Source organism: Lactuca serriola, chromosome 7, assembly GCF_051521515.1.
Source record: "Lactuca serriola cultivar US96UC23 chromosome 7, Lser_US96UC23_V15, whole genome shotgun sequence".
Lineage (NCBI taxonomy): Eukaryota > Viridiplantae > Streptophyta > Magnoliopsida > Asterales > Asteraceae > Lactuca > Lactuca serriola.
This window is the reverse complement of record NC_136414.1, coordinates 9,720,778-9,740,000: the sequence shown is the minus strand read 5'-3', so window position 1 is coordinate 9,740,000 and position 19,223 is coordinate 9,720,778. Positions and strand designations below refer to the sequence as shown.

General features: G+C 33.5%; 2 protein-coding genes across 3 annotated transcripts; both read right to left on the bottom strand.

Moving 5' to 3' along the window:
* Nucleotides 1-11,713: 11,713 nt before the first annotated feature.
* LOC145063434 (uncharacterized) lies at nt 11,714-16,125 on the bottom strand. Of its 2 annotated transcripts, XM_079011040.1 has the most exons (9): nt 15,769-16,125; nt 14,449-14,708; nt 13,434-13,547; nt 13,120-13,267; nt 12,880-12,969; nt 12,688-12,742; nt 12,494-12,616; nt 12,174-12,230; nt 11,714-12,059 (listed from the first exon to the last, which is right to left on the bottom strand). In XM_079011040.1, exons 2-9 carry the CDS (start codon nt 14,616-14,618, stop codon nt 11,935-11,937), a joined length of 882 nt encoding a protein of 293 aa, XP_078867166.1. In that variant the 5' UTR covers nt 14,619-14,708; nt 15,769-16,125; the 3' UTR covers nt 11,714-11,934. The 2 variants fall into 2 exon arrangements, with proteins under 2 accessions (XP_078867166.1, XP_078867167.1); XM_079011041.1 differs by lacking the exon at nt 14,449-14,708.
* A 1,354-nt stretch (nt 16,126-17,479) lies between these two features.
* LOC145063435 (small ribosomal subunit protein uS15) lies at nt 17,480-19,013 on the bottom strand. The gene is made up of 5 exons (XM_079011042.1): nt 18,857-19,013; nt 18,684-18,756; nt 18,365-18,503; nt 18,101-18,287; nt 17,480-17,660 (listed from the first exon to the last, which is right to left on the bottom strand). Exons 1-5 carry the CDS (start codon nt 18,877-18,879, stop codon nt 17,627-17,629), a joined length of 456 nt encoding a protein of 151 aa, XP_078867168.1. The 5' UTR covers nt 18,880-19,013; the 3' UTR covers nt 17,480-17,626.
* Between the last annotated feature and the right edge of the window lie 210 nt (nt 19,014-19,223).

The following is a 19,223-nucleotide window of genomic DNA, read 5'->3' as shown; positions in this document are numbered from 1 at the left end:
GAGACGTTTCTTTCCTCCCCACATGGATAGAAGTAGATAAACCGGAATTAATTCTAATTCCCACATGATGAAAAAAAGTAAAAGGTCCCGAGAAGAAAATGATCCTATTTGACCACTGTACATTGCTAACATCAAGAAATGGAATAATCGAGAATCCCGAGTAACAGGCCAGGCTGCTAAAGTAGCTAAAGTAGTGATAAATCCTGTTAATAAAACGGGTCCTATAGACAGTCCATCTATTCCTAATTTCCAACGGAAATCAAAAAAATTGATCCATTTATAATCCTCTACTAGTTGGATTAATGGATCGTCCAATTGAAAATGATAACAGAATGCATAGGTTGTTAGAAGAAGTTCTAACATGCATATACATATAGTATACCACCTAATGACCCTATTTCCTTTATGTGGAAGAAATAAAATAAAGGAACCCGCAAATATTGGTAAAACTACAATTATTGTTAACCAAGGAAATTTGTTCATGGTAAAGACAAGATACACTTGGACCAGAAAAACCTATGCCCAAAAATAAGATATTTTTGAGCACAGGTTTTGGTGGTAAAAAAAAAATGGGCTCAAGTAGGGTTTTATGTAACGTATTAATAAGCTATACCCATGCTACGGGTTGTTTCATGCCATAAATAAACTCGAACACTCAAGAAATCTATTGGGCAGGCGGATTCACATCTCTTACAACCGACACAATCCTCTGTTCTTGGAGCGGAAGCTATTTGTTTGGCTTTACATCCATCCCAAGGTATCATTTCTAATACATCCGTGGGACAGGCTCGGACACATTGCGTACACCCGATACATGTATCATAAATCTTTACTGAATGTGACATTGGATCTATCCATTTTTGAACGTGAGAAGGTTTCAATCTAGTAAATTGATAAATGAATTATATATTTAAATACTAGATGAATCGATGAGTTCCCCGAGTTTTTTTATTAATCTACTTCTGGATTGACAGCGCCAAAATACTTTGATTTCTTATATTTGTGATAACATGAGGATACCTTACGTGGCAGACATGCTAATTTGAATTAATTATTAATTTATGAAAATTCTAATTTATATGATAATATTACTTATTCAACAAATTCGATTGATTTATACGAGTTGATTTTCTGTTACGATAAATTGATGAAACAATAGCGAGTCCAATAGCAGCTTCAGCAGCTGCAATAGCTATAACAAAAATGGAGAAAATGGCTCCTTTTAATTGACGACTATCAAAAAAATCCGAAAATGTTACAAAATTGAGATTAACCGCATTTAATATAAGTTCAAGACACATAAGAGCCCTAACCATATTTCGACTTGTAATCAATCCATATAGACCGACAGAAAATAAATAGGCACTCAAAACAAGTACATGTTCGAGCATCATTAACCAACTCCTTATCAATCTCGATTCATTTCTATGAACAACAATTTAACCAATTGGAGTGACTAGAATATAACGAGTAATGGAATAAAGGAATATATTATATTGGGAATAGATCAAACTACTACTAAGAAACAATTTGTATTTTATATACAAAAATAGAAAAAAGGAAATGCATGTGATAGCTCATAACAAGGTTTTTCCCAGTTCTAAAGAGTTATTATTGACGAGCTACAGCAATTGCGCCGATTGACGCAAGTAAAAGAATTATTGAAATGAATTCAAACGGAAGAAAAAAATCTGTTGATAAATGAATCCCAATTTGTTGACTATTACTTATCAAATCTTGTTCTATAATCTGGTTTGCTTTTGTAGTCCAAATAATTTCGTACCATGACGTATCTGGAATAGTAGTAATTAGTGAAACAAAAAGACTTGTACATACCACCGAAGTTATTCCATCTCCAACGGTCCAAAGATGGAAATCTTTGGAATATTTTGAACCATTTATAAACATTACAGCAAAAATTATTAAAACATCTTAATTTTTTATTAAAAAAGAAAAAGAAAAAAGGAAAGAAATTTAATATCTCTCTCTCTCTCTTACGAAGCACCACCCACTTATCTTCTCCAACCTGTTATTCTTCTTCATCTGAAGTTCCACCTTCCAAACTCAACGCCCTTAAAACAATAGCTCTCCTAGCAGAAGAAGAAGAAGGATACGATATAGTTAGATCAATCTCTACAGCACTATTAGTTGATAGATTATCCAGATGAACAATAGTAGTAGCAATCGCTCTTTGTGAAGAACTAGAAGAAACAGGGACAACAGGATTTCGATTTGGATTCGTATTCATCTTTACATTCTGAGCAGTTGAAGGTGAATATCACCACCATTTGGAGGATAAGTTGTGACATCCCCAATTTCATGGCCAGAAAAGACCGATTTGTTTATGCTTTGTTTTATAAATCAGAGTGACCGTTTAAAGAAAACGGTTGCGGAATTTGTTCCCAAAATAAAATATGATAACCATTTATCAAAACATTTCTCGAAAAGAATGTATTTTCATTAAATAATAAAACCTCGGGATTTCATGTTCGTTACAGACCAAAAGCATAAACAATATAAAATAGATCTTACAATAGTTAATTATAACTACTGATCTATAATCCCAAAATCTCTCGTCAAGTCTACCAACTTATACCCTTGTGCCATTACCTGTAATGAAAAGAAAACTGAGTGGGTCAGGCTTGGGAGCCTGGTGAGCATATAGGGTTTTCAACCCACAATAATATAATTATTATATTTAATCAGCAAACAATCAACCCAATTACTCATCCCCATTATCTTCTTAAGGTTTTACCCTAAGAACCAACTATCCTTTATTCATTTATTCGTAAGGAATTGGCACGAAATCCATTGCTGCCAAAGTTTATTTATCAAGTACTAAATCCATAGTTATCAGGCGCTAACTCCATAGTCACCAAGGTTCACTTAACAAGCGCTAACTCCATAGTCGCCAAGGTTTACTCAACAAGCGCTAACTCCATAGTCGCCAAGGTTTACTCAACAATAGGCGCTAACTCCATAGTCACCAAGGTTCACTTAACAATAGGCGCTAAATCCATAGTCACCAAGGTTTACTCAACAAGCGCTAACTCCCTAGTCGCCAAGGTTTACTCAACAATAGGCGCTAACTCCATAGTCGCCAAGGTTCATCAAATAGGCACGAAGTCACATCGGCGCCAAGTTTATACAATTGGCGCTAACTCCATAGTCACCAACTAATCCATCTACCTATGTTCTACCCAACAATTTTGTAGATATAAATACTTACACAGTTTAAATCATTTAACACCTGTATAAAACTCCAATTTCCATGCCCATCTCAAATAGACAAATAACATATAAACACATAGCACGTATTTCATAGCAAATACTTCATATTTATGTGTTAGAAGAAAGTAACTACACGCTCACACATATAAACAACAATATACTTAATACACTCAACTCATACTTGTATTATTATCGTGTTTATGAAAGGTAGTATACACTCACTTGATCAGAAGATGATCGGACAGCACTACGACTTGTAGAAGTAGTAATCCTCAGCAGATCTGGAAGATCTCCACAAAAATCGAGCTTTTCGCGGGCAGAGCTTCGGCTCGGGAATCGCACTTCTCGGGATCTTCGGGATCTCGGGACTTGCTTCGGGGCTCGAGGATATTACCGGGGCTTCGGGGGTACTTCTGGCACGCAAAACGATGCAAAACGGGAGAGAGAAGAGAGAAAAAGAGCAAATGAGCCGGCTGCCCTCGCATCCTATTTATAGGAGGCTGGAGCCTCGGAGTACGCGGGACGTACTGGTCCAAAATCGTCATTCCTTACGTATCCGAAGAGCTCGAGTGCGAGGTGTGTCATGCTTCGCTGTACGCTGGGCGTACTTCGGATGAGTCCGATGACTCCTCTTCGGATAATGCCGGATTTAATAATTAAATTTAATTATTAATTATTTAATAAACTTCGAAAATTCATATCTTCTTCATACGAACTCCGTTTTCGACGTTCTTTATATCCACGCGTAGGTCAGACTACGCTCTACGACTTTCGTTTAGACTCCGTCGGCTAATTTTGACTTTATTTTTATTATTTATTTTTAGTAGGCCGGGACAGGAAAACTCCGTTATAAAATCATAACTTCTTCATCCGACGTCCGTTTTCGCCTATCTTTTTATCGTTTTACTACAATTAATGAGATCTTCAATTCTCATTTAGATTGTTTTGGCTAAAAACCACTCGGTCTCAAATCGAGCATTCGGGCTGCATACCGCTAAGTCGAAACTTAGAAAAATCATAACTTCCTCATACGAAGTCAGATTTGGACGTTCTTTTTATGCACGCTCATGGTTTAACGTATTCTACGACTTTCATTTAGATTGCTAAGGCTAAATATCGCTCTAACGTAAATTCACTTTTTACGTCGCGTTGTGTCGTGCCGGTTCTGTCGCGAAACTTCGACAGGTCATAACTTCTTCGTTATAACTCGGATTTCGGCGTTCTTTTTATGTACGGAATCCTTGTAACATATACTACAACTTAGTTAAGATTATTCATTCTAAATAATCTTTCATCAAAAATTCATTTTTGACGCTTATCGTCTCTAAATTGACTAGCCCTGATCTACGGGCGTTACATAAGTGTTGTGTTCTTGATTACCTGGTAGAATCTGTGAAACATCTGTACTTCTAAAAATTCGATCATTGATGTATGTTTCAAGATCTCCAATCAATATTTTTTGCTTTGTTTAAGGCAGATGAAATGGAGGAAAGAGAAGCAGCACTTTCCGATATTAATCTTGAGAATAGGCGTGAACGGTGTCTTCGATTACCCCATGCCGCTTTAGAAGAATGTAAGAATGATGGGTTTGTTTCAGAATTAGGGCCTCCTCCTACACTATTGAGACCTTGAAGAAGAGGGTTTTCACCAATTGAACCGATTCTAATTCTGGTTCTTCTTAGTGCTTCTACTGGAATATGAGAGATTCCTCGAATTACCCTTTGCTAACGTATACTCTCTACTCTGCGTGCTCGAGATCTTGGAGGGATTTTCACCCCTGATTAGATGGATGGGTAAATGAAGAATAAAGAAAAAGAAGTAATAAAAGAAGAAGCTCTAGCCATGATTTTTACAGGAGAATTTACCAACACAACAAATGCAGATAGAGAAAAACAAAAGGGAAAATGGAGAGAACAATTACACACACTAGAGTTACAGAAGCATACAGCTCATGTCACAGAGAGAGAGGGGGGGGTAGGACCCTTTTATATTAAATATTTATATTTTATTATTATTTTTTTTAAATGACAAAACTGTAAATTTGGTCCTTGTGGTTTGCAAAAATCTTTGGATGGGATCCAAAAAGTTTCCCGCTTGCACAGAGGATCCAAAATCAAGGTTTTTCTGGGTTTTTAGTCCGAAAAATTTTGAAAAGACGGTTATACCCTTATTTATTTACTTTTACATTTTTTTTCATTTTATTAACATTTCAATAATAATAATAATAAAATATGTAAAACTCTATCTCTCTTAGGTCTCTTTCTCCCTCCCTCCCTCCACTGATACTTCTCTCTCTCTCTCTCTCTCTCTCCCTCTCCCTCTCTCTCTCTCTCACACACACAGTGTATTTTCATCAGAGATCGACGAATTCCCCTTCTCCGTTCTTCGTGCCACTGAGTTGTGCTTCTCCGACTATTACGAGGGTTTCATCTCTGGATTCAAGACCCACTAACGAATTCTCTAACTTCGGTGATAGCTCTAGACATGTATCGGTGGTGGAAGCTCCAACATGTAGCAGTGGTGGGATTGCAAACAGAAGGATGAAAACATGGAGTAATAGTGGAATCATTATTAAACCCTCTTTTCAATGATGTATCCTTCAAAATCTCGATACACTTGAGTCAATCCAACCCTCAATTTCTATGCAAACCGTCTTATTATAGTGAAATTATGGAACCCCCAAATGGAATATGGTTTAGACCGAACACAATCACAATAAATCGAGAAATTTTTGAAAACCCAGATGGTCGGTTTTCCGGCGCGATCCATCGACAGCAAAACCTCATCGGGTGTTGTTGTCTTCGATCCATCGACAACAGTGGGCATGGGAAGCATTTGGGTGATTCTTCGTCAATAGGAGGGGCTGCAGTCGACGTCTTCGGCAGGCCCGTCGTGGCTTCCTTTCACATCGTCGGTAGTGAAGGAGTCAGGGGTGTTTGGGTGGTGTTCCTCGACCAATCGCCAGGGAGGAAGGGGGTAGCTCCGGTGCTCCACTCGACTGCTTCCCTTCTCGTTGTGGGATGTGGATTTGAGCAGTAGCACTAACAATCAAAGGGGGGTGTTTGGATGAGATCGGTGAGCAGATTAGGAAGAGGAGGAGTACTGTCATGGTGGCGATTGGTGGTCTACTAGTTCCAGCGGTTTCCTCCTACGCCAGAGATGCATAACTGGTGAAGGGAGTGAGAGAGAGAGAGAGAGAGAGAGAGAACGTATGGGTGGGTGGGGGATAATATATTTCTTTTCTTTTTATTTTTAAGACAAAAATGGTGTTAGAATAATTGCAAAAAATAAAAATAAAAAAAGAAATTAAAAGGGTATAATCGTCTTTTCAAGTTTTTTTGGACTTAAAACCAAGAAAAACATTGATTTTGGATCTTCTGTGCAAGCTGGAAACTTTTTGGACCCCATCCAAAGATTTTTGCAAACCACAAGGACTAAATTTGCAGTTTTGTCTTTTTAAATAGAGAAAACCTCATAAATGGTCCCTGGGTATTGAAATGACGAAAATACCCCTCACTTAACGGTGAAATGCTGACGGAGTGAGCCGGAAGGACCAAATGTTAAAAGTTTTGAAACCACAGGGACCATCTATGAGGTTTTTTGAACTTAGGGATTAAACTTGATATTTTTAAAAACCACAGGGACCATTTTTGAAGTTTTGTCTTAACTTTATTTTATATTATAAATCCGTATCCATATTAACTTTATTTTAAATTATATACCATCAAAATATAAAACTATATTATTTTCTGAGGTCAATTGATTTTAATATATATATATATATATATATATATATATATATATATATATATATATATATATATATATATATATATATATATATTAAATGTTAGTAGTATTTTTTAACAGAGTAGATGTTATGTTTGCATCGATTGTGAGGTTATTTGAGTATACTTAAAATTGACTGTTTCAAATATTAATTGAAAAAATTATGTTAGTACCATTTCAACCCGCATCCTATTTGTTGACACAATGCTTGGTTAATATTAGATTTTATTAAATTCTCTTTTATACTGATAGTTATAATAGTAACAGTATTATTAGTAGTAGTAATAATAGTAACATTATTATTATTATTATTATTATTATTATTATTATTATTATTATTATTATTAAAAAACTTTAATAGTAACATTCAAATAAATAATAGTAATAAAATGTAATTTTACTTTTATTGATTTTTATATAAATGAACCCTCTAAATATTACAATTATTATATAACTATGATGAAATGGTGGCATTCAATACATGTTTTCTCAATCAACATTCATATAATGACAACTATGAACTTGGTGATAACTATAGTTGTGTGATTTAGGATGTCTTACGGATCAAGGCCATTATAGATCCATTTTTGTTTAGATGAACAATTACACCCTATTTTTTAGCAATGAAAAAACTATTGTCCAGCATTGTAAGCCAATATTCAAATGTCACAAAACTTGCTCCGAAGAAATTCAGCAAGTGGTTTATGTTATTTAAAAAGTCATCTTCAATCATTGTATACTCTTCAGAACACCTAATAATTTGTACGTAAATCCAACCAAATATGGTGTCGATACTCTTCACTATGACCAAGAGAAAAACTATTGCTTATAGTCCACAATTTCCATATTTCAATCACATGGTTTAAAATCTGTCTTGCAACTCTATTGTTAATGTGACTGTAAAAATATATATTTTTGTTAATCCAAAGGGATCCAAACAGTTCCATGTATTTATCCATCCAAATAGGATTGCGATAATCAAGAACACCTAAAAAATGAAATAAGTAAATGATGGTTAGCATCCAGCCATGCCATTGAGATAATTGAGAACACTTGATTGAAATAATACTCGAATAATTTGTCATTATTGTTTTGAGGTCTGCATAAATTTTCAAATATGATGGCTACATTAATGAATCAACTAAATTATTCCACAAATTTTGAAACAATTCCACTATATTGTAAGCTTTATATGTTGTATACAGTGCTTCAATATACTTGGAGATATATTTCATATTGAATAACAAGAAGATTGGCAATGATTGACGGGAATATATTTTCACTTGTATGCATTAAGGCTAAGGTGTTTGTTTTTTTTTTAAAATCACTTCTGACCATTTATTGTTGCGCCGCGCAACATTTGATCATTCGCAGTTGTTTGTTTTTCAGAAGACTTCTAACTTAAAAACGGTTGCGCGTGTGTTGCGTGGCGCAGCACTAGACCATCTGCTTCAAACTTCTTCACACATTACTTTAGCTTATTGCAGCAGTTTGCAGACGTTAAAAAACAAACACACTTTTTATTACATGTTGCAGTTGTTTGGTTCACCTCTTCTGCTACAGGGGGTTGCAGAGGTGGTCCGCACACTTCAGACATTTTCGCTTCGAAAAAACAAACAACATCTAAGTCTATTCCGTGACATCCAACATGAGCGATCATAAATTCACATGATTGTTTTTTTTAACCCATAAACCCGAAAACTATGTGAAATATTGTGTTTATTGAAATGATACCGATAATTCAATAATGCATAACACACTAATAGTTGGCTACTGTATGACCACTTTCTCAATAACTCATACCCATTACCCACCATCTTAAAATTGCATAAAACACTAAAAAAAATAACAAAATGGCAAAATGGAATAAAAAATTAAAAGCACATACAAAAAATCAAATCATAAATCACTATCTAAATTATTCACCTATTAAACATAAAACAAGAAAATAAAAAGCGATAAGACATAATAAAAAAAAAATAAATAAATAAATAAAAAAAAAGGTAAATATGAATAAACTGATTTTTAAAATAATAATAATAATAATAATGGAGTTTTTGAACGTTGATGGGAAGAATGGTTGCATTTAGTAAGAAAAAGTATTCATTTGATTAATTAGAAAAGATTCAAATTTGATCTTATTGGTAAAATAATATTAAAAATTAAAAATATAAATTTAAGTAATTAGAAAAAACACTCAAATTTGTGATTTTAATGGAGGGACCTCCGACCTCCTTCTTATGCTAATAATGTGTGGTGGGTCCATCCAAAGTTTTGATTTTATTCAATACGACAAAGTAGTGACAAAGTAATGATAAAGTAGTGATGAGATTTAAAACCGAAAAAACGGATCGGAATCAAAACCGTTAGAACTAGAACATGTAGAACCGGTCCGGGTTTTGGGTTTAAAGAATGTATTTATCCGGGTTCAGATAATCCGGGTTTTGGGTTCTTCGGGTCCAGGTAAACTGGGTTTAAGAATCGGAAACGCGTTAGGAACCAAAACCGGTTTTAAGGGCTGAAACTGGTTTCTGTGAAAAGTTTAAAACAATCATATCTTATTCGTTTAAAGTCGGATTAACATGAGGTTTTTTCCAGAGTATAGTTTATAGTTTGTACATGATTTTAGACTATAATTTTGTTATTTTTGAGTTAATATTCATTGACTTACAGTCCTTCAAATTATGGATATCAAAGTTGGACATTTTATGTTTTTCAGATTTTTTTTTGTATTATGTGAATGTTTTAAAATATGGATATCTAATTCGTTTGATGTCGGAATAGGATGTGGTTTTCTCCAAAGTGTAGCTCAGAGTTTGTACATGATTTTAGACTATAATTTTGTCATTTTTTGTTTCATATTGATTGACTTACATTCCTCAAAGTGGGGATATCAAAGCTCTGAATTTTCTGTTTTGTAGCTTTATTCTTATATTTTGTGAAATTTTAAAAATGCATATCTAATTCGTTTGAAGTCGGATTATCATGAGATTTTTTTGCAACGTGTATTAGAGTTTGTACATGATTCTAAACTATAATTTTGTCGTTTTTGGTTTCACATTCATTGACTTACAGTCCCCCAAAGTCAGGATATCAAAGCTGTGAATTTTCTGTTTTTCAGCTTTATTTGTATATTTTGTAAAGTTTTAAAAATGCATATCTAATTTGTTTGAAACCGGATTATTATGAGGTTTTTTACAACGTGTAATTTAGAGTTTGTACATGATTTTAGACTAAAATTTTGTCATTTTTGGTTTAATATTCAATGACTTACAGTCCCCCGAAGTTGGGATATCAGAGTTGAAAATTTTCAAAGTTCGATCACTATCCTGGTTCTAGACCCACTTTACCCGGTTCCACCTGACCCACTTTAATGTTGTCGGGTTTTCCGGTTCTAAACTCGCTTTACCCAGAATCAAACCGGAACTGGTTCCTATATACATGTCCGTTTTCCAATCCCCGTTAACCGGTTCCGGATCTACCGGTCCGGATTTGAACCCATTCCCATCCCTACGACGAAGCATCTTTACCGAACAAAATCCAATCCACCATACATTTTGATCAAACTAATCTTTCATGGGACACTCGACCAGACTATCCTTTTATATGGTGTTGCTTCCGTAAAATATTAGATGTATAAATATCAATTAACTAGTTATGAGACCCATATATTATATGGGTTAATTAGGAAAAATATATATATAAAGGTCTAAATATTTGAAACTTTGGATTTATGAGGAAATAAGAAAAATAATGAATTATTAAAATTGAAATGTTTTTTTGTCTTTTAAATTTAAACAAAAATAAATAATAAACTTTAATTTAGAAATCTTGAAATTAAATTTATTGTAATTATTATATTAAAATATTATGCGAAATTTAATAAAATATAAAAAACTCATAAAATGGCATGTGAAAAAAATAATTCAAAATAACTATAAAATGAAATTTAACAAATTGAATGAGAGTATTATATGTAGAAAAAAAATATTCATTTATTAAAATAGATAACAATTATACATACGGCCCTAAAGTTTTGAATATTCACAATATTAGACCTTAAAGATTTATGAAATGCCCAATTGGACCAACATGTGATTATCTAAATGAATTTGATGTAAGGATGACAAAAATACACAAGCCTATCGTTTTAAGACAAATTTTGAACAGATAAATGGTTATGAGACCGGATATAAGCGTTTTTCTAAAAAAAATTGTGCCTTGGAATGATTATGGTATTTTTATAGTTATACCCTCACAATTACCTAACCTCGAAACCATTTATTTTTCAAAATATTTATACTTTTACTATTGACATATATGATCTTTAAATTATATTGTGAGATTATATGTGTTATTATAAATATGAGGTTTGTTTTGTTATTACTACTTACATCCTAATCCATAACATTAACTTAAAATACCTAATAATCAAAAGTCGATGTTAGAAATTGAAATTATTAAACTTTACTGAGTGATATGGTTATAAACTTATATGTACGTAACATTTGTTAGAATTGTTAAAACTCATATTTTGGACTAGATAACGAAAATTCCAAAGGTTAAATATTTAAACTATCAAGATCATAAATTTGGATACTTTACGTGATACTCATGGGTAGACCTACAAACCGAATAGTGTTAATTAACCGGTTACCCGACTTTTGTAATCGGTTTAACAATTTGCCACACATTTTGTAATAAAATGTTATCTTGTATCAAGAGTAGATATTTATATGACAAAATACAAAAAAAACACAACCTATTATGTATCTATGTATTTTACCTATTGATTTATCCACATTTCCGGTAAAAGTCTATTTAATGAGTTTCATTTAAGTAGTATGACAATTACATGTAATGTGGGTGGGTTTTCCGAAATCATGATGCTAAATTTTAGGGGATGAGAGTGTATTAAAAAGGTATAAGCTTCCTATCTGGCCATGACTCTATCCTCTCAAAATACTTGACAGGGACAACACCCTCAAAACCTTCTGTTAAGATCACCTTGTTGTCCGATATGTAAAGCTTCATCCCCCCTGCCAAATACTTTCTCCATCACTATGGGGGCAAATAGGTAATTTCATCTTGAAAAAGGAAACCTAATTGCAGCTGAGAGTATAACATTTCAATAAGTGAGTAGTGACTAGTACCTTCAATAGCTTTCCTAATATCAAGAAATATCAACACGTTCACATCCCTCCTCATTCCTACAACAATACAAGCAATAACAAATTCTCAACCAAAAGGTTAATAAAACAACAACATACTTTCATCAATTAAATTGGTTTATTATACCATCCTACAGTAGTTTCATTTCTTTGTTTTGAAAACCTATGCTATAATTGGGTATATATATATATATATATATATATATATATATATATATATATATATATATATATAATGAATGTCCTAATAACAAGTTTTTGTTGTAATAGCAAGAATCGGAAGTATGATGAGGAATTTTTACCACTAATTACTTCACCATCGGTTGGTAATCCAGAAGAGAAATGGACATGTAGCCTTTGCATGCGTTTAAGACCAGTCTCCAATATTGATTTTAAATTCTTTCTGTAGGTTCCATGCACACAAACTGGACATCAAAAACATCAAGAAAAGATCAACACAAACATTAAGAAAAAAAAAATTATAAAATGTCATTACCAGGAAATTCTTCAGGTGAGAGGATGGGTTTAAGTAAACTTTCTGTCTCAACCAACTGCCAACCCAACCAACAGAGTAATTATTATTAAAGGATGCAAGAAATAGCAACATACTTTCAAAGTAAAAATGAAAGTACATTGCCATTTGTTTGTATAAGATAAAACCCTAAAGAATAAATAATTGTTTACATACAGTTACTGTATGACCTTGGTTTGCACGAATCAAAAGCTCCCCATTCTCTTCAAGCAAGCTAAACCTCTGTTTATTGTCCCTTCTCACAGCCTAAACCACACGTTACAAATTTACAACCAACAACAAAAATTCAAGCTTCTTTCTTTCTTATTGTTAGCATGATGTGAAAATACATATAATTAACGATCTCTTGTTACTAAAAGCAGAGCTGAATGAAGATGAAAAAAAAGTGAGGAGAACCTCCTTAATATCATCAATTGTATGAGAAGTTATTGGAACATTGGCAAATGTTTTCATGTTGAGTCTCAATAGATCTTCAACTTTCACATATCCATCACTCCTCATATTTAACTTCAGCTCAGAAGCCATATGTCGCAGGATACGGGTCCTACAAGTTTAGTTTGATGGAAATAAATAATTTTTAGATTTTGGTTCAATGAGAGCCTACTTTCTGCTATCATTTTGCAAAAAAAAACAACTATAGCATATCAAGTATTCAACATATGAAAAGAAAACTATCTTTTTAAAACTTAGAAAAGATTCATAGTGCTTACAAGAGCCTGCCAAGAGCATCAATTCTATCTTGCCCACCTCCACCTCCACTTCCACCTCGGCCCCTTGACCTTCCATGGCTTTCTGTCATTGATGAACCTCTACCTCCACCACCACTGCCACCAAATTATAAATTACACATGTGGTCATTTAGGGTAAACAATTTTAAATTAATCTACCAAATTTTCATCATCAGGTTCTAAAACTAGGCTTTGCATCAACACAGAATCCATCTATCTGCATGTCTTGTTATCTGGTTTGTGGTTCATGAAGGTGTACACAAACTTTCAGGAGTTTTGTAGGTTAGTAGCAATAGAATTGTAGTTGTTTCTTTTTATCATGCATTTTATTATCAAGATAGGTGAAAGTGAATTATTACTTAAAATACAACTGAAAAATTCTCGTACTCTGCAATTACAAGTTCATTGAAAAGGAAATCTAACAAGTAACAACTTATGATAATCTTTTCTCCTACTCTCTGGTGCAATGCTGAAATTCGAATAACTAAGGTATACATACAAACTGCAGCTGTAATCTTTTACTTTACAACTAGCTGGTTAATGTTAAAGAAGTTGCTTGTTTTGGGGAAGGGTAATTTAAAATGTTGAAATGTCATGGATGTTGATCTGTGTGTGTTTTTTTTAGTCAGAATTCTTAACTGTGAAGAAGGTTTCTTCAAATATTGTATCCATAAGAGGCTAATTTCAGCTATGTTTCAGTATATGCTCATACTAATGATCACATTCAGAGTTCCTGCACATCTTATTAAAATCAAAAGGAAAAAAACTGATTCTACAATTCAGACATGAATACCTAATTTTATATAACATACTGTGTACTTAAACAGTAATCTGAACGATAAACAAGTAGACATGTAAAACACCAATCAATCCATCAAACTATTTGACGTTGGACGTATAAACAACCGCTATTGCACAAAATCTAAATGTCATCTAATTAATAAAACTAAAAACAACAGGCCTAATTATTTCGAAACATGACTTTAGAGAGATGTACCTTCTAAAAGAATGAGCAGAGGTGGAGAAAGATGAGCTTCCGTGACTGTTAATGGAATCCATGATGGAGGTTAGGGCATGAAACTTGATATCTAGAGAGTAGGAAGAAGAAGAAGAAGAACGGAAGTGGCGCAGGATTCCTAACGTATTACTGGCAAGGGTTGCGATCATTGGTGGTCAGTGGTGGCGTTTTGCCCAGACTCCCGTCACGCGTGCGGATATTTCACGCACTTTTTATTATAATGGCATCTATTCTGGACCCTGAAGAATTAAATATTTACAAAATAGGACTCTAATTTTAAAAACCGATACATGCATTGCATTGAAAGAAAAGTCTTGTAACTTGAGGAGGAAAAGGTAAAAAAAACAAACAGAAAAGAGTGAGAATTCATTCTCTCTTTGAAGCATAAACACAAAGTAGAATCCCTGTGAATTTTATTAACGTGAAGCCCTAATTCTTTTATTCAGATTTTTTCCTTTACAACAGATCTCCCAAAAGTAGAATCCCAGCGAATTATCAATCCCAAAAATTTGAGCCCTATGTCTACTACGAGACAACTCATATCGCAACATCTTGAAGCTCTAAGATTTATAAACAATAATTACAGAGTGTTTGGCAAAGCTTATTTAAAAAGGCTTTTAACTTTTTGACTTGTAACTTATAGCCGCTTCAAAACCGAGTTTTTAAATAGATGTTTGGCTAAGCTTATCAGGTGTGAAAACGTTATAAATTTCATTTTTAGTGTTTGGCAAAAAAAAAAAAACAGCTTATATGTGCAAAATTACCCTAAAGGACTTTCTTTTATATTAGGCTTAAGCTTATTTTTTGATATTTCACAATCATCAAGATTAACATTATTGGTGTCCATAACCTAAATTGTATTCACGGTGTCATTTAAGCTTTACAATTGAAGCACAAACACATGCACATTCAAGGTATCATATAAGCTTGACAATTAAAGCACAAACACTACACATTCAAAGACATTTCATTCAAAATCAGATTTCACATTCAAAGGTAAAACTACACATTAAAATCAGTTATGAATTCACATTTCAAGGTAAACTACGCCCTTGAATAAATAAAATCGACAGCAGCACACTTCCAAATCCATAGGAAACAGGAAACAGGTGGATTGACAGATGGAAAAATCGACAGCATGGAAAATTCAGAGAATCAAAAAAACAAAAGAAAAGAGAAGAAGAAGAAGATTGACAGAAACGCATGAAACGCAGACAGAGAAAGGAAAAAAAAGAAAAAAACGACATCAGCAGAAACGCATGAACACATGAAAACAGACAGATAAAAGGAAAAACGAACCTTTATTGTCTTTATTGTGGGTTCGAAGGAACAGCACCTTATCGATTTTAGCTTCAGGAGTCGCGAGCACAACCGAAGCAGCGATGGCAGATGGAGGCGAATGTCATGTATAAGGGTACTAGGCACTGTTTTGAAAACCGGACCGGAACGGAACCGGTAAGGAATCCGATTTTATTAGCCTAAAAACTGTCAGTTTATAAACCGGAATAAACTGCCGGTTTAGTCAAAAACCGGTCAGAACCGGGTAGGTTAACCAGCCAAAACCGGATTTAACTAAATTTAAAAAGACTAAACTTTTGGTCCATTTAAATAGAAACAAGCCCAATTTAGTAACTTGGCCCACTGTCTTTGAGTTGGACCCCAATACTACTAACAAATGCTTGGAGTGGGAGAAGTTTATATAATGAAGGCACACCTCCATACTTCTTACATTTCATCGATGTGGGATAGCTTCCATTCTTTCTTTGTATCTTATTACTTATTACTTATATAGCTGTTCTTTTTTTTTTTTATCAATTCATTTTAAAGATGAAACCCGCAATATTTTCCTTTCAACTTTAACTCTTAAAACATTTCTTTTCATATGGACAAACGTGAATATATATATATATATATATATATATATATATATATCCAGTTTTTAGGACCGGTCCAACCAGTCGGACCACTTGAATCATCAAACCTGTAACACGGCCGGTTCGATGTCCGGTCCGGTTTTCAAAACTATTAGGTTTAGGGTATATTAGTCAATTGCTTTAAAAGGTTGGAATAAAATGTTTTTTGATAAGAAAATCGTAAAGGGGTTATGAAAAATGAACTTATTAGAGATTACAAGTTGTTTTTAAAAAAGCCCTTGCCCAAACATTTTTTTATTATTCTGGTGTGAAACCGATAATAAGTCAAAAAACTTATTTTTTTACTCCAATGGGAAAACTCGAAACTATAAATGGGGTTTACGAAGTTTACCTTAAAGAAGGAGGAAACACGTGGAACATATCTACAGCTAATGTCTGAGTTGAAGACAGTGATAGTTCTCAAGATCTTAGGTAAACAATTATGTATTTTTTGAATTGCTTTGGTTAATTAAAACATGAATTTGAACCTTGGAATTGAATTGAAGAGATGAAAGGTGATGTTTAATGATATTTCGATGAAGCTACTTTCCTTGAGGATATACGTGGTTGTGATTTTTGGAAGTAGTCGGAGAATGAATTTAAATATGTTAAAAAGTTTGGTTGTAAAAACAGAATGGATTTAATTCTTTTGTATAAATTTATTTAATTTTGTAAATCTGTTAAAAGTTCAAAAAATTCAAATTACATTGCTTTTTTTACAAAATTATGGTATTTGAAATTGACATAATCATGATTTTACTAAAATTTCTTATTTACAAAATTGCTTTGTTGTGTTTGTCCGGAATAAAAGAAATGGTATTAGGGATGAGTTTTTATGATTATGTCATTCATTTGAGGGTTTTGCTTGTGTGTGTGAGAGAGAGGGAGAAGCTTTTTTAGAAGCTATTTAAACTAGTTTTTTTAGAAGCTTTTTTAGATATATTCCAAATACATTCTTAATTATATAAAAAAATTATAAATGCCAATTTATATCTTGAAGTTAGTTTATCAACTAGCATCTAGCTTTTCACAGCTAGTATGCTAAACTTAGCATGAGTCTAAAACAAGTATAAGCATCGAGAGTCAAGACACAACCCTTGAAAGTTAAATATAATATCATTGAAAAAAAATGCCATATAAACTGAAATTCATGCTACATAACAAAATAGAAAACACCCACTTGAAATAAGAAACTCCATTCTTCCAACTTTTACAAAAATAAAATAAACCTTCACTTCTCTTCTCTAGGCCACAAGAGTGCTGGCTGTGGTGGACTCGCTGCATAAACAAATAATGTTGTGTTAGTACATAAATCATATCTGATTATCAATGGAAGAAATAGCAACATACTTTCACCCATTTGTTTATTATGGCATTCTCCTTTTATTTCTTCCTACTAGTCTACTGCTATAATTAGGGGTATGGGTTCAAATATAATGTCTAAGAAGAAAATATCAAAGTACAATCTATATAAGTTAAATTCTGTATAGAAAAAAGAAATGAATGTGGGATGCTATAATACACAAATAAACGAATATATGTTGATATCAAATGCTATCAATAGCAAAATCTGTTTCATGACAAAGTGACTGTTTGCAAGACTCATAAAAAGGAGGATGTCAAAAATAGGGCAAAAACGCATGATGGATTCAACTAAACTCATAAAAAGGTGGAAATCAACTACAATGAACGATATATAAAAAAATATTTGGACTTACTATTTCCAGACAGGTGGCAGCTTCTTGGTCTTCTTGTAGTAGCGAGCAAGCCTGTGAATCCTGCTCTCCACGAGAATGAGCCTGAATTTGGAATCTTTATCCTTCCTGTTCCTCTCCAAATGCTTCCTGATGGCAACTGCTTTCTTGATGAGGTGATACAAATCCTCAGGGATTTCAGGAGCAAGCCCTAAAAAATCAAGAAATGAGAATCAACTTTAGTACAAAATAGAAGGAATGTTGAATAGAAGAGATGTAAATGCATACCATGTCCCTTCAGAATGCGCAGAATCTTGCTTCCTGTTACACTGTTCACCTGAGCAATACCATGAGAATCACGAAGAATAACACCAATTTGTGATGGCGTAAGACCCTTCTTGGCAAACTTGCATATGTTGTCCTCAACCTGAATAAATCCATCTATGTTAGATACTTCAGTAGCCAATAATGACTCTAACCTAAATGAACAAAGACAAATAGTGCGTTTTTCCTCTTTTAGGTTCACCACAGAAACAAGCCTAGCCGAAAAATCACTTCTTGATAAGGATGATTAAAACTATAACAAAGGAATGATAAAATTTCTTACATCCTGAGATGAAATCTTCAGCCAGCTCGGTGGAGTCCTCTTGTATGGCTTAGCTGATGCGGAGATACCCTTACTGTTTACCAAAATCACAAAGCAAAACAAATCAAAAATCGAAATCATCAAAACACATATGCAAATACAGACAGATGAAGGAGGATAGAGGAAGAAAGTACCCTCCACTGTGCATACGACCCATGGCGACGGAGATGGAGAATTGGCCGCTGCTTGCTGACGCTCGGAGGACGGCTGCAAAACCCTAATCCAGAATGGGGAAGAGAAGGCTAGACTTGCTGCAATTTATATTTTTTTGTTAATTTGGTATTCAATCTCTTGGAATTTGATTGGATGGACCTTTGTTAATTTTGACACCGGCCCAAATTCTGTAAGAAGAGCATTGGGCTTTTCTCTCATTACTACTAATACTAATAAAAAGTCTATAGCAGACTTGAGGTGCACAGATACTGATTTTAAACCGGTTTATTAAAAAAAATGATTTTATATACTCGTTTTAGTTTTTTTGGAAATTAAATTCCATAAAAA

Bases quoted from the DNA above. Each gene is read 5' to 3' on its own strand.
- LOC145063434 (XM_079011040.1), bottom strand. From the start codon at position 14,618: ATGATCGCAACCCTTGCCAGTAATACGTTAGGAATCCTGCGCCACTTC. The intron at 13,548-14,448 runs GTACATCTCTCT...ATTTGGTGGCAG, and splicing joins TCTGCTCATTCTTTTAGAAG to TGGTGGTGGAGGTAGAGGTT. The intron at 12,060-12,173 runs GTACTAGTCACT...AGTATTTGGCAG, and splicing joins TATTAGGAAAGCTATTGAAG to GGGGGATGAAGCTTTACATA.
- LOC145063435 (XM_079011042.1), bottom strand. From the start codon at position 18,879: ATGGGTCGTATGCACAGTGGAGG. The intron at 18,504-18,683 runs GTAAGAAATTTT...GGATTTATTCAG, and splicing joins TGAAGATTTCATCTCAGGAT to GTTGAGGACAACATATGCAA. The intron at 17,661-18,100 runs GTAAGTCCAAAT...TTGTTTATGCAG, and splicing joins CTGCCACCTGTCTGGAAATA to CGAGTCCACCACAGCCAGCA.